The sequence below is a fragment of the Ambystoma mexicanum genome, chromosome 1q (genome assembly GCF_040938575.1).
Source record: "Ambystoma mexicanum isolate Mex_15411 chromosome 1q, UKY_AmexF1_1, whole genome shotgun sequence".
Classification (NCBI taxonomy): Eukaryota; Metazoa; Chordata; class Amphibia; order Caudata; family Ambystomatidae; genus Ambystoma; species Ambystoma mexicanum.
The window spans coordinates 1,351,906,535-1,351,924,445 of NC_090922.1; the positions used below are offsets into that span (position 1 = coordinate 1,351,906,535).

The 17,911-nt window shown below is 49.2% G+C and overlaps 1 protein-coding gene across 1 annotated transcript in view; it reads left to right on the forward strand.

Moving 5' to 3' along the window:
• The window catches only part of FAF1 (Fas associated factor 1), a 2,829,503-nt gene that overhangs the window by 464,908 nt on the left and 2,346,684 nt on the right, over window positions 1-17,911 (forward strand). The window contains exon 6 of the mRNA XM_069642220.1: window positions 4,275-4,366. Within this exon, the coding sequence (XP_069498321.1) occupies window positions 4,275-4,366 (92 nt within the window). The remainder of the gene's footprint in view (window positions 1-4,274; window positions 4,367-17,911) is intronic.

Genomic DNA, 17,911 nt, shown 5'->3' on the forward strand with positions numbered 1-17,911 from the left:
TTGGAAAACACTAGAAGAAAATGGCTGTATTACTTTGACACTTCCTGACATTAAGTGATATCTCTGTAAATAGCAAAGGAATTGTAAAATGCTGGTATAGCTCGGCTGCTATTTTTGAAAAAAGAGCTGGAGTAAATGTGAATGAGTGATGGAATGAATGTTTTGGAGTGCTACAGAGTTAGGGGTTGGTGTTAGGGAGAATTCTCTGTTTAGGCTGACTTTCCTAACCTAGTGAGTTCCCCCAGCAGCTTTGCTGGATTTCTGGAGTTTGTTTTTTTTTCTCCTGCCAAGAGTGAGTCTCTTTTCCTCACACTCTTGGGCATGATTTGAGGGGTTCCTTTGACTGCTAATGTGTTTTATGGGCTATGGGGGTCTTTTACTCCATAGGGTCTCATGTGTTTTTACTATGTGTTACACAGCACTCTCAGTGCAGTGACGCAGGGGTGTCATAGTGATACCCCACCATAGGCTCCATACCCTGGGACTGACTACTGTCTCCCAGGGCATGTAAAGTCACCATTGGCTTTACTAGTCCCAAATTATGAACAGAAACCAGTACAAACTATCATATTATGGATGTACTGGTCGGGGCAATTCGATTGCCCCGGGGTCTGTTAGTCGAGGGGGCACGTCTCCGTCCCCCCGATCGCGTTTTGGCTGGTGGCAGTGGATACTACTTTTCATATTTGACCGCGAATATATCTCTATGGGATTTTCCCATTGTTCGAGGCTACCAACTTTAATTATTTAATTCTCATAGCCTCGAACATACCGCCGGTTAATTTATTTAATATTAATTCGCCGGTTGGTATTTTTTGCCAGAACTCGATTCTAAAATGGCGTTTGTGTTCTCTTCTGTGACTCCAACTCAAGTCGAGCCCTTTGTTCCACTTTTTGGCGGGCTTCTCCACAGAAGCCTCCAAAAGTGGTGCCACTCTGTCTGGGTACCACAGGGGGAGTGGGAGGGGGTTTAGGCACCCTGGACTGAGTTACCTTGGTAACTCAAGTCGCACTCTTGTGTGATTGGCCCAAGTGGTGGGCCGGCCGGCTCACCACTTAGCATGTTTGATTGACAGCTGGGCTGAGTGAATGGGGGTGTGCTGTATAAAAGCAGGGCTTTGGGACGAACTTTAGAAGTCACCACAGGACCTGAAAATCCGACGAGGGAGAAGCTGAGCCGACCTGCTACGATGACACCACCGGTGGAGCCCTGCAGAACCGACTCACCACTTCCCAACAACAGAGATCTCCCGGCTGGAGAGTCTTCCCCTGACTGGTGGGCACAACCAGTTTACCTTCTTTTCCTCGCATCCCAGGACGTCTTGTGGTCGAATTGCCCGTGCCAAGCACCCTGGCAACCGGATAGCCACTTACCACTGGACCGCGAATAAAAGGATAGCTCCTTTTAACTGAGAACTCCGCGGCTGGTTTCTTCCCTGGCAGTGCAACGGACCCATGTCTTCCTCCCCGACAAGATCCTCTCTTCCCCCGGACGAAGCACTGACTTGCATCCACTGCCAGGAACAACTGCCCCCGCTGGAGTATTCTCACCACTTTAAGGTACCTTGTCTGCCAGGCCTCCCTTTCTAAAGATTGCTACAAGGTAATAATAATCACTTAACCTTCTGGACTGGGCCGGCCGCCTTGACCATCTAGTTGGTCCCTTTCTTTTGGTCCAACTCTTTCTGAACAGATTGCGAGACTTTTGGGCACTTTGAAACGTGTGACCTTGGACACATTTCGGCCGGAGCCTCTTACAGTGGGTCCGGCCTTGTTAACTTTGACTTTACGGTTTTAACCTGCCTTCTTCTCCTACTGTGTTCTTCTGAAAGTGTTAGGATCTGTTGCTATCTTTGCTCTGCCTTTCTCTCCCTTTTAAACCGATTGATTAGAGTGCCATCTTCGCTAAGCACTCACCGCTGTCTGAAAATAAGTGTTGCTTTACTTAAGACTTGTCTAACTAATCGTTGAAGGGAGTGTATATCTTTTAGTGACCGTGTTTTTGAACTGCTTGATATTAGTGCCAGTGTGTTTTATTAGATGTGGTTTTAAATAAATACTTGTATCTCTTTTACACCAAGCTCTGGTCAGTGTTTGCTTGTTCTACTGTGTTCCTTTGACCTATTGTGAATACTCTGTATACTGCCTAACTATTCTTGAGGGAAGTCTGACTGCTCAGCCACAGCTACCAAGTGAATCTGTGTGGTACAGACTGCTACCAAGTGGGTTTACTGCCAAAAACCTGTAGTCTTAAATCTTTTGCAGTGGTCCCAGAGGGAACTGCACAGGTTTCTGCCTAGCAGTTGGCATGCTAGTCTGTGTTATGTAATGCTGCGCCATGTCATGTTTTAAGCTGTAGAAACAGTTTTGTAATGTCTTGCTTTGTTAGGATCGAAGTGTTCTTTTCCCAAAGCTAAATGCATGCTAACTAGAATCTACCGGCGTGCTACTGTTTATACTCATTTACTCTTTTTGGAGGAGAGGGAACTATGATGTCCTTTTTCTTTATACCAGTTGGGTAGGTCATGTTATATGAAACACTTGTGTACAGGCGTGTTATACATGATGTATCATATTATATTTTCTTTTAAATGTCTAGTTTTGAAGCGTTTGAAGCAAAGAATCCAGATAGCAACCCCCAAAACACGCGCACACAAACATAGAAGGTAGACCTGGAACTAGACCATACACATAATGCCCTCTGTTAACAGTACACAGTAACTGCTAACCGGGGTTTAGAAGGCTAGTCAAAAGCTGGATTATATAAATTAACCCCCATAAGCACCCAACATCTAAGAGGATTCATGCCTCCTAAACTAACATAACTAAACATAACCATGGCCTTAAAGGCTCTAGCAGGACTCTGGAACCTCCGTGAAGGCCGGACCGGGCTACTGCTCCCAAGGATCTCTATCCTGGCCACTCATGGCTCAGGGGAGTAAGTAGAGGGGCTTTGCATGCTGTGTTTTCTATATGCCTTGGATCACTCACACTGTGGATGGCCATACACACTTTGAACACAAGCATAGGGTCTTGGTAACCATGCCATAAATGTGAGGTTGTTTTGCTTGCCTTCCAAGGAGATTTGCCAAACGTCGGACTTCTGACAAACATACCTCCCAAATGATGTTAGGGGCCTAGGAAAGTAAGCGTAAGGGCTTTGCTGCAAGTGTTTTCTTGGGCATTTCTTCAACATGACCATGCTCACCTTTCAGTGAGTCCTTTCCGGACATACCCCCATTACGCAGAGAACACCTTCACTCCAGTTATCTCTCCTGTTGGTGCTGCGCCCAATAGAATACAGTTGAGTCCCAGGATACACTTGGTACATTTGTACACATAGCTCCTCTACCCAGTGGTCGAAGTGGGCGGGAGCGGTCAGGTTCGGTGCTCCTCTACTTCAAATTATTACTGTTCCTATACTTTTATTTTAAAAAGAAATTGTTCCGGAACGATTTCGTTTTCAAATAAAAGTGTAGGAAGTAGTTGAAGCTTGCACTTTCAGTGCAATTCACTGAACGTTCCCCTAAACAGCCGGCGCATATGTTTAGTGGTTTGTACTGTGCGTGGGAGGGTTTATGGCGATGGGGTTTGTGGGGAGCGGTGCAGGCCAGTAGGGAACATAGTGCCACTACTTCTTTCCGTACAGTTCTACCACTGCCTCTACCGGTTCTTTCTCATGCTTTCTGTGCATCTCCTCGTTCCCTCACCCTCATTCTAACTATCTACCTGACTTTGATTCTCCCAACCACAGCTGAATGTTCGATCATACCTGTTGCCTCTCTGACAGACCAAGCATTTTGACACTGTAAACTATGGCAGGAGGTGCTGTACAAATGCAATATAACATATGCATGGATTAATAGTAAATACATTTTTGTAGCTGGCTAAAGAAAGAGGAGTTGTAACATTTTGGGGTATTATGCATTAAAAAGTTTCACTACTTGCCTTCGGCCAATTAATGTCCCTGATATTTTTTCTTCCTGTGGCTGCAATGTATTGGACAGTTGCTTCATTGCCACAACGGTGTCAATTTCTCCAGTTAGCTAACCAGTTTCTGTACATTGCTATAATTGGCTATCTGTTTATTCTTGTTTGTGGCGAATCCTTTCTGTTTCATTCAGGTTTTATTTGGTGGCATGTGTGAAGAGATCAGTTTTATTTTAGATGCAGCAGAGTGCTTTTTGGACCATGTGTTCATATTGTCTTGATGATCATTTCCTAGGTGTTAAATATTCTGCTGCTGTATGATGCATGATTTTATATATTTTCAGACTGTTCTCAGAACTCTGCACTTGCCAAAAAACAACAATCTTTATGTACTTACACCTGACCTACCACCCTCTTCGTTATCAAGTCATTCAAGGTAAGGATATATTTTGTGTGCAATACATGCTAGAACCATCACTGAACCTCTGTGGCAATACATTAGGTATCCGTTTTTTTTCATGTCATTTATTTTATTCAATCTTTAGGACTACTGGAAAACCAATCTGTACGTTATCATGCTTGCTTTCTGTAGTTGGCGTGGGCATTAATGCGCACACCGTGCTTTTCTGAGCGCCTCTTACAACCAGTGTCAAACTGGGGCATACAATTGTCTCGGGCACCAACGAAAAAGTGGGCCACAGTTGCAAATGTGAATTCATTCCTTTGGTGATGCTGTTTGAATAGTACCCAATGGGGAGGTTTTTGACAATGTGATGCAAATTGTATTTTTAAGAATATTTATTCAGCAACACTGGTCAAAACTATTAGCCGCAAAGTGAAGTAAATCATCAAACTTGCCCACATTGGCCCGAAAAGTGCCCCAATTTAACCCAAAAAACTGGCACACAACCGGTCATGGGCCTATTGACCTAAATGCCAGCCCGAGCCTGCCTACAAAGCATATGTGCAAATAGCTAGAGATTACACAGCACTTCCGGAGGGGGGGTGGTGTGAGTGAGTGAGATTTTGATGGTGGTGTGGATCTTGTTACCAAAAGTTCACACTATACCACTTACTGGTACCACTTACTGGTACCATGGTCCACCTAGCAAAGTCTGCATTCTTCACGCTGCCAGAAACCTTCATCATTGCAGCCTCAAATATTGTACCTGATGGAGCTACTGTTTGCTTTTCTATGATAATTGTCAATGCTGAAGATGGAATATAAAATGAAACAACAATTGTATATTCCAACAAACCGCCCGCCTCTCCCACACGTCTTGAACCATCTTTATTTCACAACAAGGTTATGTATGCATGTCATTGTCGGTTATAAGGATATTTACTCCCGTCCCCTTTCCTCCATACTGCATGGGCCTCCCATCCAGGGGAGACGGAACCTTTTGCACCAGAAAAAACCTTCTTCCCCTTTAAATTTAGAGGGACACTGGGGTGCGGCCCTGGGAGCATGCGCTGCCCTGACTCCGCACTCAGATGCCACACCCCAGTCCCCTTTTCCGTGTCGGTGGGAATGGGTCAAATTCACCAGCTCTCCCGGGTTTGGCTTCGGCCATGTAATTCCACGCGCGGATACTTCTTCTCTTCTGTCTTTTTATCATTCAGGTACTCGGTCCTCAGGCGTCACGCTTCTCCCCGGCGCATATCGACTTCTACAGGGTTCAGTACGTGTCCATCCTGCGACAGGCTCTTTCTGACGAAAGACCCCCACGCACTGTGGCTACGTTGCCTTGGCCCAGACCACGGCTGGCAAGCTTGTACCACGTGCGACGGGCTCTCATCGAGGTCACTGAAGAACAGACTAGCCAGGTGGAGATAGCTCTTCAACAGATCGCCTCCAAAGGACCTAAAGGACTTCGTCTACCATCAATTCAAGCCCATGGTAGGCCTACTCTCTTCTAGCGCACACCGCAAGGGAGACTCCTTCCCAAGGACTCGCCTGTGCAGGAGGGACCGCTCGGGCCTTTTACCAGCACAAGTACCGAGGCTGAATCAGCTACCGGCTGGCAGGCCGAGGGGTCAGTAGATCCTCCCGCTGACAGTGCTGAGGGACCGGAAGGTTCTTTTACTGGATCTTTACCCGAGGGGCTATGCCCTAGTACCGGCAACATGTTAGAGTGGGAGCCTATATGCAGTTCTACCGGCAGATCCGCTGAGGGCAAAACACCTACCGAGCCTCGGCCTGAGGAACAGGGTAGACCCCATGATCCACTCTCAAGAGTCCCGGATGGGGCGGGGCCCAGTGAACCGAGCAACACGACGCAGGCACGTGGAAGGCAGCTCGACAAAACTGCCACTGTGCCAGACACTCCAGACATCCAGCCAACATTGCTCCAGGGCAGGCAGCAAGCGGAGGAACGCGTGTCAAGGTGGGACTGGTTTCAACCAGGTATGTACCTACACCTTACCCTTCCTTCGTGCAAGGTAGGTTTCAGCTGCGTCCGTACGGGCAAGGGACGCAACGGCTCCTGCAGCTGCTCGCTACCCTGTCACTATCGCCTACCACCACGCCGGCCTGCGAGGACAGGTTATTTGAAAAGTTCTTCGGGCTCATGAAATCCCCTCGGATGGGGTCATCCTCAGGGACGCCATCAGGGACGTTGTCCCACCAATGGCTCTGGATCCGCAGGCCCCAGTTTAGGCACCCCTAGCCACCCAACCGATTCAACAGGCAGTTCCGCTCCAGCCTCCGTCTCCGGTTACCACACCTCAGGCCTCTGCTCCCAACACCCCTCCTCCGCTACCGGACCCTCACGTGGACACAGATGAGGAGGACCCCGACACACCATCTTCAGCCAAGGCCTTCCTTGAACGTCTTGCAGGGCTGGCAGAGTACTTGGGCCTTCCTCAACCCGAGGTCGAGCAACCAGCAGAGGGGGTCCTCACAGAAGTCCTCAGGCTACGGTCCGTGGCCAGAACGGGAATCCCGATGCAGAAGGACGTAGTTGCCTTGGCCAACAAGGGTTGGCTCAAGCCTCACTTGGTCCAGCCGGTGAATAAATGTCTGGATGCCAAGTACAGGGAGATGGAGGGGGATACTCTCTTGCTATCGGCCCAGCCTCAGCCACACTCTTCGGTGATCGCTGCGGCATCACTATACTCCAAGCCTCAGTCGTCCTCGGCCGCCACCTCTGCGGCGCTGCTAGGCAAGGAGGAGAAGATCTTGGAGGTGTACGGGAAGAAGCTGTATTCCAATGCATCCTTTTACATTTGTCAAGCCAACATGGATGCCATGCTGGCAGGCGTTAACCAGAGGCTCTGGTGGGAAATTGCCGGTTTCCTCCCAGAGCTTCCGGCACAGAGCCAATCACGATGCAAGGCGGGATTGGCAGAGGCCAAGATTGTGGCGTAGGACATCATGGAGTCCACTGTGGCCCACATTGACACCTCTGGCTGTTCCATCTGCATTGCCACTATATGAGAAGAACGGCCTGGGTCCGTGCTACGAAATTCAACCCGGATGTCCAGGAACGCATCTTAGATCTTCTGTTCGAAGGGGCTGATCTCTTTCACTCCACAACGGACGAGGAGCTGGACAAAGAAAAACGGCTAACAAACAGCCAAGTTTTTATCCATCTTGACAAAGACCATGCCCAAAACGTACACCCAGTCACAGCAGCGCTCTGATGAGGTGCATACGTTTGGAGGGTTCAGCGGCTTCCAAGAGCGGAGGTCCAGGCAGCTTGACCATTTGCCGACCCATCATCGGAGCAAACAACAAAGAGGGTGGGGGAGTAACTGCTTTTTTCAGTCCCGCTCTTACCCAACAGCCGCAGATGTAAAGAATGCATGACACACCCCTCCAGGTCCATGTCTCTCCAGTGGGGGGCAGGCTTGGTCTCCATGCACATTTCTGGCGCCAGAACTTTGTGGATCCCTGTATCCTCTTGGTAGTATCCACGGGGTACCGCCTCCCTAGCCAAGCCTCTCCTCCCTCTTCCCCTTCACTCCCAAAGGTTGGGAAAGCAACTCTTTTGGTGGAGATACGGTCGCTCGTCGATAGCCAGGCAGTGGAGGAGGTGCCAGCCTCCCAGTGAGGCTTGGGCTTTTGCTCCAGGATTTTTGCCATTCAGAAAAAGAACCAGGCGGGCCTGAAAGTTGTGCTGGACCTTTCCACCCTTAACCTCTCCCTACCTCTACAAACATTCAAGATGGTCACACCAGCTTTGATAGCAGAGTCACTGTGCAAGGGAGACTGGAGGTGCTCCCTGGATCTGAAGGACACATACCTACACATCCTGATATGGCAGCCTCATCATTCTTTTCTACGATTCAGGATCATGGGCTACCATTTCCAATACAAGAAGCTTCCTTTCGGCCTCAACTCGGCCCCCAGGGTCTTTACCAGGCTGATGAATACAGAGGCGCCCTCCTCCGGGCCACCACATCTACCCGTACCTCGACGACTGGCTCGTCAGGGCGCCATCTCCGGAAGTGGTGCAACACACTTCCAACACTTTTATGAACACACCACGAGCTGGGTTTTTCACTCAACCTCAAAAAGTCGCAGCAGCAGTTGACGCACAGACTGACCTTCTTGGGCCTCATTTGGGACACGATCACGGCCATCAAGAGGGCCACGGCGCACTTTAGCAGAGAAGTGACCTCGGCCTGGTGGAACCAACACCTACTGGGTCTCATGGCAGCAGTCCTCTTGGCCGTTCCCCCATACGAGACTCCGGATGAGGAGGAAATAGCTGAACGTTGCAGCATCTTGGAACCAGGATCTGGGCCATCAGTCAGAGATGATCAACGTTCCTCTGTCTCTTCACCCAGACCTCACATGATGGTCCAGGGACTGCAACCTGCGGACGGGCAAGCCTTTCCGGCAACCTACCCCACAGGTCCCCATCACCAGACTCCTCTTTCGAGGGTTGGGGGGCCACCCTGGACAACCACTGTGTCCATGGCACCTGTACCCGGCAGGAGTACCACATAAGTTGGCTGGAACTGAAGGCCATGTGGCTGGCTCTCAGAGCCTTCCTTCCGGTTATCAAGGGCAAGGTCATCCTCCGACAACTCGACCCGCATGTTCTTTGTCAACAAGCAGGGAGGAACCAGATCCCCCTCCCCCCTGCCCCACTGTGCAGGCTGGCAGTCAGCATGTGGGAGTGGGCCCTGGAGAACATCTACCTCACGGCCGTCCACCTGCCGTGAGATTCCAACCTGGAGGCAGACAGGCACAGCAGACTGGGAGCGGACAACCAAGAGTAAGTTGAACAACCTAGTACTGCAGAAGATCTTTTACAAATGGGTACACCCTCAGGTGGACCTCTTTGCCTTCTGGGGCAACAGGAAGTGCCAACTGTTCGATTCCTGGTAGGGTCAGGGCCTGGGTTCCCTGGGTGATGCTTTTCAGATCGGGTGGGACGGAATGACAGCATACGCCTTGCCGCCAACACTGCTGATTCACAGGGTGATATGCAAAATCAATGAGTCTCGCCACCTCAGCGTCATTCTACTAGCTCCATGGTGGCCAGACAGGCCATGGTTCTCGGAGCTGTTCAGCCCCTCAGAGAGGCCTCCCATTCGCCTTCCGGCGGGCCCAGAACATTTTCTGGTGCAGCACGGGGGGGGGGCAAGGTCATCCACCCCGCACCAGAGAAACTAGTCCCCACAGCATGGTTCCTGAACAGGTCACGCTAGGTAACCTCCGCCTCTCCCAGGCTAATCTAGAGATCATACAAGGCGCCAGGAGCAGGTCTCCCAGGGCACAGTATAAGAGCAAGTGGACCAGGTTATGCCACTGGGCAGACTCTAAGGGTATCAACCCCCTGGCATGTACCCTGGATGATGTTCTCTCCTTCTCGGCGCACCTCGCCCATTCAGGCGTGCAGGTAGACTCTTGCTGCATATACCTGGCAGCTATTGGGGTTTACAGAAACTCTGCGATCTTTTCCTCTTCCAACCCGATTGTCAGGAAACATTTGATGGGACTCGCCAGGCTCTAGCCACCCATCAAGAGGCTGCACCCTCCGTGGGCCCTCAACATAGTTTTGGGCGCTCTGGCGCACAAACCGTCTGAACCAATGGCGTCCGTGGACATCAGGCTGGTCACCGTTAAGACAGCCTTGTTAGTCGGCCTCACCTCGACTCACAGAATCTGCTGGTCGCCTCAGAGCCATACACTATGCTTCGCAGGGACAAGGTAGTCCTACGGACACACCCAACATTCCTACCTAAGGTGTCTTACATCTGAACGAGGAAATAGTGCTGCCTATGCTTTTTGCTGAGCCTAAAGACGAGGCACAGAGAGCTCTGCACTGCCTTGATGTCAGGCGTGCCCTGAAATTCTACTTAGACAGAACCAAGGGATTCCGCATGTCAGACGCTCTTTTTGTCGCCTTCGGCGGATCAAGAGCGGGGTATCCGGCCGCTAAGGCCACCATAGCCTCGGCCATCAAAGAAGCTTACGATGGACAGCATAAGCCACTGTCGGCAAACATGCATGCCCACGCGGTCAGAGCCAAGGCAATGGCCATTGCTTTCCAGCGGCATGTCCCCTGGCAAGTCATAAGCAGGGCAGCCACATGGGCCAACGCTTCGGCTCTCTGCAAGCATTACTGTTTGGATCCCGGTTCTAAATCAGACGCGGGTTCGGACAGATGGTTTTTTGAAACCTGTTTGCTTAAGGAGGGTCTCCTCTCCACCCTGGGGCTACACTCAGTTGTAATTGTCCATGCAGTATAGAGGAAAGGGGACGGGGACGTAAGAGTAATTATGTTACTCACCGTAGTGACTAACATACTCTTAGTACTTAGTCCCCTTTCCTCCATAAGTCCCACCACCCCCCCTAATAAAACTGGTGTCATTAGGCAATCTATTGTCGATGCGTCTATGGGGACTGTGGTGTGGCTCCGGAGGGTGGATTCAAGGCAGCCCATCTTCCCAGGGCCGCACCCCTGCACTCCTAAATTTAAAGGGGAAGAAGGTTTTTTCTGGTGAAAAAGGTTCCGTCTCCCTTGGAAGGGACGCCCATGCAATATGGAGGAAAGGGGACTAAGAGTACGTTTGTCACTACGGTGAGTAACTTATAATTTAGTCACTAGGAGTAGGTCAATTGGGGTTGTCTTTTATTGCTCTTAATAGGATGGCAAGACATTTATTTGTATCGGGACATTTTCTCAAATAATTTGTCATCAAACTTTTTTTTTTCTTTTAAAAAAACCTTTCTTTTGCAGAGTTTCAGATTGCTCAGTAGCAGACAATATACATTCACACGATCCAAATAATGAGGAGCAAAAGCAATAACATTCATAGACGGGTCAGGTTCCTTAACAAAAATCCTTCCTGCTGATCACAATAACCACGTAGAAGAACTGTAACATATGCTTCTCCCGACCCTGTGCAGCTCAACTCATCCATTCCCATCCTCTCCAGGAATCATGCAGCCAAACGCCCAAAGTAGCCCTGGATGGATGCAATGGTGATCCTTGTCAATAGCCCAAGTACACCCCTGCCACATGGGCATACTAGTCACATGTGCTCTGTGAGAAACCTGAAGTTGTCTCCCTGACTAGTCCCCGGGGATCTGTCATCCAGGTGGCCAGGTCATGGCCATCGTTATTGGATCCATTTCCTGAGGGTGAACCAGTGCAGGAGGATCACCTGGATGAGGCGTCCTCTGGGAGTGGAAGCAGGACACCGACGGGTGAGACGCGGTACCCCCTTTCAATTCTTGAGGAGGTTGAATGGGATCGTTGGGAGCTTCAATGGAGGGGGAGGTCATACTGGGAGGAGACTTTAACTGGGTGATGCACCTGACAATAGGTACAACTCTGGCTTTGACGAACAACGATAAAATTAATTTCAAATGGATTGCGTCCTCCCACGTATTCCTCATCTTGTGATATTCGTTATCGCCAGCTTTGCTGCTTCGGAAAAAACATTTTGCAGAGGGCACTGTGCTCGAGGTCGTAGCATCGATTGTCCCTCGACGGGCTTAGTTCTGTGTCGACATCACTGCTTGTATAATAGCTTGATCCGCGCCCATTGGCTTCAGTTCCGTTTTTTTGGATTGCTTCGCTCTCGTGAATGGCGCGCTTCGAGATTTTCTGTCAGAACATTTCTTCATCATCAACCTGGGACTTAAGACTGGGTTTAAGAAGTGTATCGACTGCGGGTCAAAGATGTCTATCACCGATCCTCACCGGATCTGTCTTTGGTATCTGGGTTCAGGTCATCGAACGGGTGACTGTGGCTCCTGTCAGTCGATGATGGAGAAGGCCCTCCGTGAGATGAAAAGTAAGTTAGCGGTGGGGGTGGGAGGTGTCAAAGGCCACTTCGAAGGCCTTGTTGAAAAGGCATAAAAAATCGTCCGATTCAAAGGAATCGGAACATCATAAACAGTCGAAGAGATCCTGATCTCGTAGTAGATCGAGGCGATCTTCTTCGTCATCTTAAAAAAAATAAAAAGGAGACATAGATCTCTATCGTCATCCGATACATCGACTGAATTGGTTCGATGTCCTACAAAATCGGATTCCCCAACAAAATGGGAAGATTTTAGGAAAAAAATGATGCAGGTCTTTGAGAATGCAGCCTCGACCCCCTCAAAGAAACCTCAGAAGAGCCAGACCCCGGTTGCTCTATTGGACGACGCAGGAAAGTCTGGAACTATTGCAGTAAAACCAAGTATTATGGGTGAAGCCTGTAAAAATCGAGTCAGCAAGTCGTCGAGAGATCATAGAGAATAGAGTTTCTCTGATCCCTCATAAAAAAAGCAGAAGTTGACAAAATCGAGCGCAACTTCGTCAACGCCATCGACGCCAACATCTTCGTCATCGAAGCCTAAACTATCTTCGACGCCTTTATCGAAGACTTTGAGTGTGTCGAAGGTTCCTTCGACACCTTTGAAGAAAACACCTATTCCTTCGACAAAAAATCAGGCGGAAGAGAGAAGGTTTACACCCTTATCGAAGTCAGATTTTATTTAGGTCCATGTCTTCAATTTTTGAAGAATCTGGCTCGGAGGATGAAGATGTCACTCCTTTTGGAGTGAAATATGGCACTAGACAGGTTCCAGAGGAACTTATAAGCCCTGAATCTAAAATGAGAGACCTGTGCGAGACTCTACATTCTGCTAGTGGCATTGACACGTTACCTGAATTAGTTTGCTGCACCTGATCCTGCAAAGCATGCACACTCTGGGTACAGGAGTTTGATGAACATGGTGATAGAATATATGGGTTGGGGAAAAGCCTTGCCTACTTTTGAACAGGATGATATGACAGACACAATAGTTTGAATCCCACAGAAAGATCCAGTTCTCCCTTTCCATAGGGCGCTTCAGAGGACAGTGGAAAAGAACTGGGAAAAACCTGATAACATTGCTGCAGTAGATGGCAATCTTCCAAAGAAGTATAGAACTTCTACTTTTGATCCAGAGTATCTGAATAGACACCCTACTCCAGAAAGTCTGGTTATTCAGGCTGCTACTACTTCGAGACAAACGGCATACCCAACCATACCTCTGGATAGGGAGGATAAGAAAGCTGATGCTTGGGCTCGTAAAGTTTTTACTTCAGGTAACATGGTCTTGAAATCAACCAATGTCACCTGTACCCTGGCTAGGTTCACACACACCTTGTGGGAATGCATTTCGGCGGCGGCTGAACATATTCCGGAAGGCGTGGAAAGGGAAGGCTTCCTGAATATAGTCAAAGACGGGAAGGAGGCAATGGGGGGAATGTCTCCAGTCTGGACTGGATACTGCTGATAGTATTAGCAGATCCATGGCATCAAGCACAGTGCTACGCAGTTTTGCGTGGTTGAGGAAGTCGGGGTTTGCACCAGATGTCCAGGCCAGACTGCTCAACATGCCCTTTGATGGCTCGAGGCTGTTTGGTAGTAAGGCTGATGAGAGCCTAGAAAAGCTACAGACCTCAAAAGCGGCAGCTAAATCCCTTAGTTCCTCCATGCAACAGCCTCAGAAACCCTATTTGGGCTCATCGTCCTTTTCGATACTAATCTTCTGTTGGTAGAGGAAGAGGATAGGCTTTTCAAAGGGGCAAAAGAAATGTCACTCGTGGTGGACGAGAAAAGACTACAAAGCCATCTTCAGGAACTGCATCTATGCCCTCAGCCGCTCCTGCAGCCACCTCCAAATCACTCTGAGGTCTTATCATACAAAACATCAGTGGGAGGCAGAATCTCTCAGCATCTGAAAGAATGGCGGGGCAGTACTTCAGATGCTTGGGCACTAGAAACAGTAGCTCAAGGTTACTGCCTTCCCTTCCTAAAAAGGCCTCACGATCATCCACGGGAGCCAGCGCTACCAAAATTCCAGACCCGCTCCTGTTGCAGGAAATTTTAACCCTGCTAGAGAAAGGTGCAATAGAACATGTACCTGTAGCGGAGAGGAACGAGGATTGATACTCCCCTTATTTTCTCATCCCAAGGAAGGACGGAGGATTGAGACCCATCTTGGACTTAAGAAACTTGAACAAGTTCCTCAGGAAGGACAAGTTCAAGATGGTAACCCTTTCTCAAATCCTTCAGGCTCTCCAACTCCAAGACTGGTTGGTATCATTGGACCTTCAGGATGCTGATTTACATGTGCCAATCCATCCCAAGCACATAAAATACCGGAGGTTCGCAGTTGGCGGTTCTCACTATCAGTTTCGAGCTCTGCCTTTCGGGCTGACCTCCGCTCCGAGGGTTTTCACCAAGCTGATGGCAGTAGTGGCAGCGAGTCTCAGGAGAGGAGGGATTCACGTCTACCCCTATCTGGACGACTGGTTGATCAGAGCACGTTCTCCCGAACAAGCTCAGGAACATCTGTCGATCACCTGCCACTTCTTCCGCAACCTGGGCTTCTCTCTCAATTTCAAGAAGTCCCACATGATCCCATCCCAAGAACTCCAGTTTAACGGAGCAGTCTTGGACACTTCCTCGGGCAAAGCCTCGCCGCCCGAGGTAAGAGCTCTCCACATCCAGCAGATGGTAACAAAATTCCAGAAAGCCCCAAGTCCCGAGCGCAGTTGCTCAGGATCTACTATGGTGGGCTTGCAACAACAACATCCTCAAGGGAGAATCTTTTTGGCAACCATGGCCAGAGATAACCGTAATAACGGACGCCTCACTCACGGGATGGGGAGCTCACATCAGCGATCTGACAATCAGCGGACGTTGGTCTCCATCGGAGTCCAAACTACACATCAACCTATTGGAGCTGAGGGCAATCAGACCAGCGCCGAAGGCCTACCTGCCCTCTGTACAGGGAAAGAATGTCCTGATAATGACGGACAACAGAGTGGCCATGTACTACCTCAACAAAAGAGGGAGGCGTAGGATCTCCACTGTGCAGAGAGGCAATGCAGCTCTGGTTCTGGGCAATAAGAGAAGGAATCTGACAGCAGTTCACCTAGCCGGAGAGCAGAACATGGCGGTAGACGCTCTGAGCAGGCAGAGCAGTCTCCCACGAGTGGGAGTTAGCTCAGGAAGCCCTACTGGAGATCTTCGCCCTTTGGAGAACCCCTCAAGTGGATCTGTTTGCAACCATGGTAAACCGGAAGTGCAATCAGTATTGCTCAAGGGAATTTCCCTCGAGAGGAGCTCTAGGAGACGCGTTCGTGGTGGACTGGAATTTCCACCTAATGTACGAGTTTCCTTCAGTCCCCCTGATTCCTCAAGTAATCAGGAGGTTGAGAAAGTTCAGGAAAGCCATGATCCTAATTGCCCCGGACTGGGCCAGGACGACGTGGTACCCGGACCTTCTGGACATGTCCATCTGTCCTCCAGTACATCTTCCACAAAGAGAGGATCTTCTCTCGCAAGAGGAATGTCTGGTTCTCCATCCAGAGGTCAAGACACACAATCTACACGCATGGTTTCTGAGAGGTTGATATACAAGGATTGGGATTTTCCGGATGACGTAATGGAGATTTTGCTTTCGGCCAGAAGGCCAGCAACGAAATCCTTGTACCAGTGTCGTTGGAACAAATTCAGTAACTGGTGCAAAGATAGGGATGTGGACCCTTTTCAATGTGGCACCCCAATGGTGCTTTCTTTCCTGTTACCTCTAGCCAATCTGAAGCTCCAGATTAGAACAATTAAAGAATATCTTGCTGCGCTGTCCATTTTTAAGCACTCCTCGGAAGAGGTTTCTTACTTTAAAATCCCATTAATCATCGGAGTTCCTGAAAGGACTTACCAGTGTATATCCACCAATACCGTTTCATGTCCCAACTTGGAATTTAAACTTAGTTCTTAAATTTCTAACTTGTATACCATTTGAGCCTCTGCACTCCTGTCCATTGAGACTTTTAACACTAAAAACTGTCCTCCTTGTGGCATTAACATCAGCCCGCAGGGTTAGTGAACTACAGGCTCTCTCATGTAAACCTCCATATACCATCTTTTAGAAGGACAAGGTAGTTCATAAGGTTAAACCATCTTTCTTACCGAAAGTAGTTAACGACTTCCATTTGTCACAAAAAATTATTTCACCAACATTCTATCCTCCTCATTTGGGTGAAGAAGAGGAGAGATTGCATAGACTGGACCCCAAGAGGGCCCTCAGTTTTTGCATTTCAAGAATAGCAAAATTACATCAAGATGACCAACTCTTTGTGGGTTACACAGATTGTAAATTGGGGTTAGCAATGACAAAGCAAACTATATTCCGCTGGATCATTATGGCTATATTGAAATGCTACAGATTAGCAGGAAAATACCCACCGGATGGGCTACGTGCTCACTCCACTAGGGGAATGGCTACTTCTGCGGCTTTGAAGAGGGAAGTCCCTGCAAAAGACGTTTGCTCGGCTGCAACATGGGCATCAATGCATACCTTTTATCAAGCATTACTGCTTAGATGCCTCCTCCTCCAATGAGGGTTTATTTGCCAGGGCGCTGCTTCATTCCGTCCATGAAGACACAAACTAGCACGCCCACCTCCAAATTGATCACTGCTATGGGAATCTATCACAAGATGAGGAATACGAGGGAGGACACAATCCATTCGAAGAACAAGTTACTTACCAACTCTAACGTTCTTTCGACTGGATGTTCCTTCCACGTATTCCTCATCGACCCTCCCAGCCTGCCCCGCAGTACAGTTTACGTTTTCTTACACTTTCCTCTCACGATGGGCCTATCAGTCACAGCATACGCCTGGATGTTGCACGAGTATTTCCTCGAAAAAACAGAACTGAACCCAACGGGCGCGCATCGAGCTATTTATATCAGCAGTGACATTGACCCGGAACGGAGCCCGCCGAGTTTAAATCAACGCCTTGAGCACAGCGCCCCCTGCCGGAAAAAAATATCCAAAGCAGCGAAGCTGGCGATAACGAATATCACAAGATGAGGAATATGTGGGAGGAACATCCAGTCGAAAGAATGTTACAGTTGGCAAGTAACTTGTTCTTCGAAGGGATTGTGTCCTCCGACGTATTCCTTATCTTAGATAGAAATCCTTCAGCTTTGCTGGCCTCGGAAAATTTTTTCGCCAGAGGGCGCTGCGCGTCGATGATCGCCGAGTCGATGACCCTCGACGGCCTCCGTGCCGACGTCGACGTCATCCTGCCTATAAAGGCCGCGCGCAGCGTCCGTTGCTCAGTTCCGTTTTTCCGCGCTTCGTTGTGCCTCGGAACACCGTTGCTCAGTTCTCGTCATCGATATCGATGGCATCCTCCTCCGACCCGACGACCCCTCGGTCCGGTTTCAAAAAGTGCCGAGACTGCGGGAAGAAAATGTCGTTGACGGACCCTCACAGGGTCTGTTTGTGGTGTCTGGGAATCACGCACCAGAGTTCGGAGTGTGAGGAATGCCTTTCCATGACGGCGAAAGCCTTGAAGGAGCGTAGGGGGAAGCTCGAGAGAGGTAGGTCAACTTTAACTTCCTCGAAAGCTTCTTCGGTAGAGTCGAGACGTTCGTCTCCTCACCATAAAAAACACTCTCGATCTAGATCACGAAGTGGCTCCCACCACTCGTCGACATCGAGACACTCGAAGAAGAG